A 9,369-nucleotide genomic window follows, 5' to 3' on the forward strand; every position below is an offset into this window, starting at 1 on the left:
CAGAGACATACACAAAAAGACGTACAGTTTTAAAGAGAGAGGTACATTTATACTATAATTTTACATTGACATCATTTTGTGATGTAATTAAGAACCAATCTGCGACCGGCGCACATGACATCGCTTTAATCCTTACGTCATAGTTTGAAGCCACGTGCGTGATCAGGGAAAGTTCAAGTATAAATAAATGGAGTTGCAACATTCTCCCACCCTTTTGAGTGTATTGCTATCACTCAAAAGCATGTAAAATCTCATTAAATAATCCAAGTCTTTCAGGTATTTTAACTAATCTACCTGATTTAGCGATTCTATTTCTTATGTCTGCATTACTGGTTAATTCATTTTCTTTAACACTAGATGTCGGAACGCCATCAATTTTTACAATTTCATTATTTATAAACGGTACTTCGAGTGGATAAACTCTTTGAATTGGACGAATCAGTTCGGAGTTCTTAAATTTTAATTTCAAGGTACGGACTTTACCATCCCTACCTGGAAGCAGACTTATTACTTTTCCTAAAGGCCAATACACGCGCCTTTTGGATGGCTCCTCAATCATCACGACTTCACCAACTTTGAAATCATGACCAGACTTTCCTGGGCGTTTTTGACGTAGTTGACCAAGATATTCTTTCCTGAAACGTGATCTAAAATCATGGATCAGTTTTCGACGATACCTTATTCTTTTCTGAAACTTAGAGAATTCACTTAAATCTAAATCTATGGTGTCATATGAAGATTTCCCGTTTAAAAACAAACTTGGCGTTAATGGTATTAAATCATTCGGGTCTTCCGAAATATAGGTTAATGGACGAGAATTCACCACCGCTTCCCAATCACACAGGACAGTTAAAAGTTCTTCATATTTTAAAATTGCCTTACCTAAAGTAGGCTTCAATAATTCTTTAATTACTCGTACTAATCTCTCCCACCATCCTCCCCACCAAGCGGCAGTTGGAGGATTGAACTTCCATTTAATAGGTTTAATGTCGGTCTCTCGCATTATCTTATCCCAATCTAGATTTTTCAATTCACTATTGGTGCCAACAAAATTAGTCCCGTTATCTGTATATATAGTTTCTGGTCTAGTACGACGTGCTATAAACCGTCTTAAAGAAAGCATGAAACACTCAGTGGACAATGAACTTACTAGCTCTAGATGTATCGCCCGATAAATGGCACAGGTATAAAGTACTATCCACACCTTACCTCCATCTCTAGTAAAAAGAGGTCCAGCCAAATCAATACCCGTGATGTCGAACACGTTAGAATCTTTAACACGATCTGCAGGCAGACTCACCGGATCACTCATAGGAGAGTTTGAGCTATATCGACGACAAGGCACACACTTCATAACTACTTCCCTAACCGTTTTTCGCGTTTTCATTATCCAGAATTTTTTATGCAGTATAGACATAAGAATTTGAACCCCAGCGTGACAGTTTTTTAAATTATAATATTCAATTAATCTTGTGGTTAAAATGCATTGACTAGGCATCAAAATAGGAGCAATAAAATTTGGATCATCTTTTCTCTCGGTTATTTTAGTTTTAACTCTAAGGATTCCTTCGTTGTCTTTAAAGACATTTACAATGGGTATCGACTTCAAATTAGGAAACATTTTACCTTGCACTAATCGAATTAACACCCTTTCAGCTTTTTCTATATCGTCCGACGATAGTTTGGAAAGTTTTCTTTCCTCAACAGGAACCCTAGAATTATTGATGAATCTTAAAATCCAACCCATTAAACGAACTATTGAGTTGTATTTAGAAAATCGTACTGCATACCACGGGACCACTTCCTCAGAAATATTTACATTAACTAATTCAGACTTCCTTTTTTCCAAAATAACATCCTTAGGTTCACAATTAATTTCACTGGAAGGCCACTGTTCTCTACTTTTTTTAACCATTGAGGTCCCTCCCACCATTTAGAATCTAACATCTGTTTGGGGGTACAACCTCGTGATAACAAATCTGCTATATTCATATTACCTGGAACATGCCTCCATGACTGAAATTTGGTAAGTTCCCTTATTTCTTTTACCCGATTGGCCACAAACACGGACCAATTTCCTTGCTCTCTTATCCACCAAATAGCCACTTCTGAATCGGACCAGTAAGTTACTTTTATTTCTGGTAGATGTAAAGCACGGATAATTGAATTTGCAAGTCTAGCTCCAATGCAACAGGCCATTAATTCTAATTTAGGAATGGTAAGAGATTTCAAGGGGGCTACTCTAGTCTTAGAACGTAAAAGTGAAACTTTTACATCATTTTCTACAACAGTTCGAGCAAATACACATGCACCATATGAGCTTTTAGATGCATCAACAAAAACATGGATTTCAGAAGTTCCATTTATGGCAATATATCGAGGCACAGTAACTTCTTTTAACAAATACATTTCATTTATCCATTTCACAAATTTATTCACAATATTTTTAGGCAATTCTGAATCCCAAGGCAGTTTTAACCTCCAAGTTTCTTGCAATAATAATTTGGGAGGCAATGTAGCTGGAGATAACAACCCGTTTGCGTCAAAAGCTTTTTGCACTGATGATAAAATGAACCTTTTAGTAATTTTTGTTTCACACTTTAAGATTTCAAAATTTATGTTACATCTCAAGGTATCTTCGTCTAAATTCCATAACATGCCTAAAACTGACGCATCTCCTGTATGTTGAGAAACATATTTACAAGCTACACATGCTTTGCCAACCTCGTAAGTTAAAACAACCTTTTGACAATACCTTTTTAGCAGTATCAATGAAATTTTCTTCCTCCTTTACATTATGTACACCAGATAAACAATTGTCAACATAAAATGAACATTTTAATTTCTCTACAACATCATAGTATTCAAGTGGTGCGTTATCTAATAGATGCTTTATGGATGCGTTTAATAGGAAAGGAGAATTTAAACCAAAAACAATTCGACAATGTCTATACACCAATTCTCCCTCTTTACTAGGGTAAAAAAACCTAAGATAATCTCTATCTTTTGGATGTACTGATAACATTAAAAAATCTTTCTCTATATCTGCACTTAATCCTATAGGATAGAGTAAACCTATCTAAAATATCGGGTATTACTTCTAAAAGATTTATACCTTTATATAAACATTGGTTTAATGATGGTTTACCCCTTTCACAAGCCGACCCGTCAAAACAGGGACGGTACTTTGTGGTTTCACTTTGCAGTTTTATTACGGGCCTATGCGCCAAATAATGACATTTAGTTGCTTTTACTTCCTCTTCCGGTACACTTTCAATAATCCCCAAATTTTCCCAATCCTCGAAAACCTTTTGATACTCTCTGAGAAAGCCATTACTTTCAGCCCGTTTGATCACTTTCTCATGTCTAACCCAAGTTAAACCTTTGTTATCAGGTAAATTAGCTGGATCATGTTTCCACGGAAGCTGTAACTCGTACCTTCCGTTAGGAAGAATTGTTAACTTCTGCTGAAAATCATTTAAAGCTTCTTCATAAGAATTGTGTTTGCTTTCCACTAGTGTTGGATTTGAGATGCCTAAATTTTCGAGATCCCAGAGATCAGTTAATTTAATACTTCTTGCATACATTGCAAGTGTTGTCATAACATTTCTATCAATATGACACACTTCATTCTGCATTCCTATAATTGTATTTCCCAGTTTAGTCTCAACCACAGTTAAACCGGAATCTAATTCACAACATTTCTTCATTAAAATGCGACCTAACACGTTTGAACCCACTAACACATCGATCTCTAAATCTTCGCTGAATGAATCCGAAAACTCTATGTTCAATTCTCTTAAATTGTTAAGAATTCGCTGATCTGTTATTTTCGGGACACTGTTGCATATCTTTCCCTCCGAAAGAACTTCTAAACAACAAGAGTAATCTCTATTCAAAGCTGACAGCTCGATAGAATAAACTCCATGTTGCTTAGGCTTCGTTTGCGTTCCTCCAAACAGGGAGTGAATTACGTTTTCATATCTATGTGGTATTAATCCCAAGTGCGCAATTAATCTTTCACTCACGTGAGAATACTGGCTAGCTGAATCTAAAAGAATTCTTACGCGTTTTTCTCGACCTTGACCTCGCGCAATTACGCAGAGAGTCTGCAAATAAACTGTTCGATTTCTGCTACATTGGTTAGAAAGAGTAATAGTGGAAGGAGAATTTTTAACACTTGGAGATTTATCAGGTTTTTTACTACACATAATATCATAATGAGATAAAGAGCAGAAATTACACTTCAGTTTAGATTTTAAGTCACACTGCCTACTGATATGATTTGATTTAGTTAAACATGAATAGCAGGCTCCCTTTTTAGACAATATTTTTAACTTTTCATTAAGAGATATTTTCTTTGCTGAAAAACATTTATGGCTGGGATGGGGTTTATCACAAAAAATACAGACAACTTTATTGTCAGTGGATTTTAAGCTTACCAGGGCTGCGGTAGTAGCCATATCTCCACTAATCTCGTTTAGAGGTGCAGCAACATATTCTTTTTTACGGGTAATTTGATTCGCTGCAAATCCAGTTCTTGCTAACACAACCATCTCTTCACCCTGCACCTCTTGACGGAGAAAAGTCATGAGATTCTATAAGGAGCGAGTGTTCTTTTCGGCGGTGTTGTCGCATAGTTCGTGGTGATTTCTGTTGCGTTCCCACGTCTTAAGCACTTCTTCGGGCAGGCAGCTCTCAACCAGGGGGGCTAGGAAATCGCCGAACTTTACCTTTGTTCGTCCTAGGCTCTCCAGGGCTCTCAACTTTCCCTCCAACTCGTCATATAGTCTTGAAAGGTCTGTTTTTGCTCTACTGGACACAGCATTCTTCATAACCATTGTCAGAAGATCCCGAACATAAATTTGGACGAGCAGATCTTCTCTTCCAAACCGCTCTTTCAATTGTGCCACTGCCTTAGGATAATTCGCTGCAGTAGCCGGAAAACTAAGAATGAGTCTCTCCGCCTTTGACTTGGGTTCGACCGAAGCCACAAGATACTGCATCTTGTCTTCGTCAGGGATGTCCTGGTCGTCGTGAATTTTTTGGAACTGGCTCCAAAACGAAAGGAAAGCCTTTGGGTCTCCATCAAATTTCCTCAGTTCGAGCTTCGGCAACTTGAACTTTCTTGGTGTGTCTGGCACTTCAGAAATAACAGTCTCTTTCAACTTCTTATCGATGAGAGAGTAGTATTCTAAATACCTTTCACGGTAGCCTTCTGCCTCAGTGAAATCAGTCTCGAACTCTCTTCCATCATTTCTAACTGTAGCAAAGCTCCAGACACTGCTTCTTGCACAGCTTCTAATCTTAAATATTTATCTTTCAATTGCACTTGTAGCAACGAAATCTTTCCTAAATCTACTACATCATTCTTAAGCTCATTTTCCATCTTATTTGCTACAAAGGTAAATGCAGTCCTTAGTACTCGTCTCTGCGCCTTTTGTGCTTTAAGATCCATATCTAATTCTATTTATCAAATTCTATCTCCAATAACACGTCCTGTCACGGACGCCAGATTTTACAAACTCAGGTTCTGCAAAGAAATCTTTACGACGGTTATTGGAATAAACAACTTTATTAACAGCACAGCACAGAGACATACACAAAAAGACGTACAGTTTTAAAGAGAGAGGTACATTTATACTATAATTTTACGTGTGACATCATTTTGTGATGTAATTAAGAACTAATCCGCGACCGGCGCACATGACATCGCTTTAATCCTTACGTCATAGTTTGAAGCCACGTGCGTGATCAGGGAAAGTTCAAGTATAAATAAATGGAGTTGCAACAATAATAATTAGCTTTTAAATAAGAATTTCTAACCTTGCTAGAACCGATTGTTAAATTTTTAAAAAAAACATGCATGCTCTCTTTTATGCAACTCTGAGAATTAAGAGTTCATTTCCAAAACAAATTTTGATTTATCTTAATTTGTTTTTCTTAAACCTTTCACATATTTTCAATTTTATAAATCCAGCAAACGTTAAAATAACGTATCCTGATTCGTGCACCTTCAATTTTATCGATCAAAATTTATATTTTTATTGAAAAATCGGTCGTATATGATTCCTGATCAGTTATCAGCACCTATTTCGTGTTGAAAAGAAACAAAATTTTAGTTTTAATATTTCTCCATCAAAATAACTCTTTACCTTTTTCATAATCAATTTCCTTCTTTTCTTCCACAATTGATGAGAAACGTGAAACAGACTTAAAACACCACCAACTTTCATATATAAAAAATAATATGCATAGAGATAACATATAATTGTGGGACCACGAATAATATTATTCGTGGGACCAAACAATTAGATTTTATAATACATTCTAAAACTTTATAAATTATTCCAAATACATAAAAATATATTTATTATATGAATATTCAATTCCTAATTACCCTTCAGTGAGAATTGTCAAAGATGAGAGAAAACGATAAAAGAAAGTTTAAAGTTTTCTCATAAATATTATATCCCTCAGCTCTGAAAAACATCTAATTTAGCAACTTATCTTGCAGGGAACTAACAATGAATCATATGAAGTTTTTGTTTCCTTTTTTATTATTACGGCATCTCCCAAGATTTGTATCTGAAATATTAGTACGTCTGAAACCTCCTGCACAGTCTCCTTCCGATAGTTCCGATTATTTTATCTAGAACATATTTGCAACTAAAGGAAGCAGACGTTATAAGATAGCATTCCAAGAGACGGAATGCTTATCTTCTTCTTCCTTTAGATTGCTTTAACCAAAGTGTACGCTTTCCAGTTGGCGAAGGCCTCACCAGTGCGCACCGTAGCTATTCCAATTATTCCACACTAGCCGCCTTTGGCGACCAGCCGGTTCGCCAATCTTAATGTTCGTTAAAATTTTAATAATTAAATATTTTATGCAATTTCTACTTTAATAGCTTCTTCATCAAAATATTTTAAAACTTCAAATTTTGATTATCATATAATTCATTCATAATATTATAAAGGCCTTCAGTCCTAACGTAATATGTATCTCTCTCATTTTCTGTTAGCACCCGTAGAATTTATGCTTTAAATTAAAGTGGAAAGAATTTATCTTCAATTAATATAATAATATTTTTTACTGAAACAAAGCATTTTTTTATAATCTGATTACTGAAAATAGAGTCACTCAGCGTTTAAACTTTATGGGCACTAAAGAATATCTTTTTTAATTTATGTAATATCTCAAGAGTTGGTCAACAAAATTTTCTTAGATTCATTATGAGCAGATCGATTCATTAACAATGTTTAAATTTAAATGCATCAAACACTAAGAAAATAAAACGAATCGTTTAAAATAAACGGTTGAAAACAGGTTTAAAAAAAAACTACTTAAAAAACGATGTACTTAAAACTATAAGCATATACAAAAAATAAATAACTAACATAAATACAATTTACTTACAAAAGCATGCAACTAACCCAAAAATAATTTAAATCATCCATTGATAACGTTGTCATGGCAACAATCAGAACAGAATGCGCATACGTGAAGTTTCTTCGCCGGTTACGTAACGCAAATACGTGATTTTTTCTACGCCAGTTGGGGTAACGCTACGCGGATTAGAAATCTTGAATTTCCTTTATTCGGTTTTATTTTAATTCAAAAGTACTTCAGAATGAATCTGAAAGATTGATTCATTAACAATGTTTAATTTTAAAGGCATCAAACATTAAGAAAATAAACAGAACCGATTGAAATAATCCGCCGAAAAATTTTAACCCTAGCCTCATTACTGTTGGGAGAAAAAAAAACTGAAGCCTTTCTCGTTTGGCGCTGGGGATAATGGAAGATTTTTTTGGCGGAAAAGTTGGCGGTGGGGAAAAGGAAGATTTTTTTGGCGGGAAAGTTAGTTTTTAATTAATAATTAAAATTCTAATTAAAAATTCGAAAAAAGAAACCCCAGGTGCACATTCCCAACCTCCAAGGTATACATGTACCAAATTTGGTAGCTGTATGTCAAACGGTCTGGCCTGTAGAGCGCCAACACACACACACACACACACATTGAGCTTTATTATAAGTATAGATGATCCAATATCCACTTGTAAGGAGTTTACGCTTCTCATAAAGTGGACAATTGTCTGAACAAATGGTAGACAACTAAGCAAATTATATAATGGGATTTCAAATAATCTTGAAAATAAAATAATTTCGAAATAACAAATGAAATTGCTCAAAATTCTTTAGTGTGAGAGTTGAATGCTAACATTAAATAGATAGGAAAAATAGCCTACTAAAACAACCTTTTTTTAAAAATTAACAATGATACTGCCAACTTTCATTGCGTTATGCTTAAAAACAGTATGTGATAGATATTTAATGGTAAAAAACTAAATCATGTGATTCATTTCACAAACGCCATCTTCTTTCGAAAATAAAATGAAAAGAAAACTGTTCTTGTTGTAGCAATTTTAAAGTGAATAAAGTCCAAATTACTAATAATCTTAAAATTAGAAAAGAACACATTATCTTCAATCTATATCTAAATATCTGAAAATCTCATTATTCTTTAGGGAAACGTTGAAAGTTCAACACTGAATATTTCTGAATGTGATATTTTAAAATAATTTTTGAGGTAGATGAAGACTTTATAGGAAAACTTTTTAAAAAAGTTAGGCAGGAAATTCATACCAAAATGCATTCTGAAGGTTATGAGTTATACTTTATATATTCGTACTATGCTTTTAAAAATGGAAAAATTAATTTGTAATTATAATAGTCGTAAACACATAGAATATGATAAATCCAAGTAAAATCTGTATAAAAAAATACAAACTTCAAAATTTTCCACATGAAAAAAATTATATTTCGAAATATGTTTTTTTAAATATACAAACAAATACACTTTTTACTGAGTAGTTTCTTTTCACTTCGCTTGTTACTGTAGCAATGGCACAATTCTGAATCTATATAAATAGCATTACAACTGACTGTTCTTACAAATAAGAAATCAAAACATTTCTGATTTGAATAATACTAACATCAATCTTAAATTGAGAAATGAAAATATATTTTCTAATTCGATAATTCCAATTCAAAATTTTAGATTTTCTGATGATTTACTGTTTCAGTTCATGCATTCATAAAAGGTTTTAATTTAAAACTGAGAAATTTAATTTACACAAAATAATTTTTTAATACGCAAAAGAATATATTTTTTAATACACGAACAAAAAAAAAATTTTAATACACGAAATAATATATTTTTTAATACACAAAAGAATAATTTTTTAATACACAAAAGAATCATTTATTAATACACAAAATGTAAAAAAAAAAAAATCTGTAGTGAGATTTTAACAAGACTCCGTGTTTTAGATTTTCCTTAATCCGAGAACCACGTATTTGTAATA

At 33.6% G+C, this 9,369-nt stretch overlaps 2 protein-coding genes across 2 annotated transcripts; both read right to left on the bottom strand.

Moving 5' to 3' along the window:
• Nucleotides 1-229: 229 nt before the first annotated feature.
• On the bottom strand, nt 230-1,354 carry LOC129958512 (uncharacterized). The gene has a single exon (XM_056071038.1). It carries the CDS (start codon nt 1,352-1,354, stop codon nt 230-232), a length of 1,125 nt encoding a protein of 374 aa, XP_055927013.1.
• A 1,645-nt stretch (nt 1,355-2,999) lies between these two features.
• Nucleotides 3,000-4,592, bottom strand: LOC129958513 (uncharacterized). The gene has a single exon (XM_056071039.1). The coding sequence runs from the start codon at nt 4,590-4,592 to the stop codon at nt 3,000-3,002; it is 1,593 nt and encodes a 530-aa protein (XP_055927014.1).
• Nucleotides 4,593-9,369: the final 4,777 nt, after the last annotated feature.

This window comes from Argiope bruennichi, chromosome X1, assembly GCF_947563725.1.
Source record: "Argiope bruennichi chromosome X1, qqArgBrue1.1, whole genome shotgun sequence".
Lineage (NCBI taxonomy): Eukaryota > Metazoa > Arthropoda > Arachnida > Araneae > Araneidae > Argiope > Argiope bruennichi.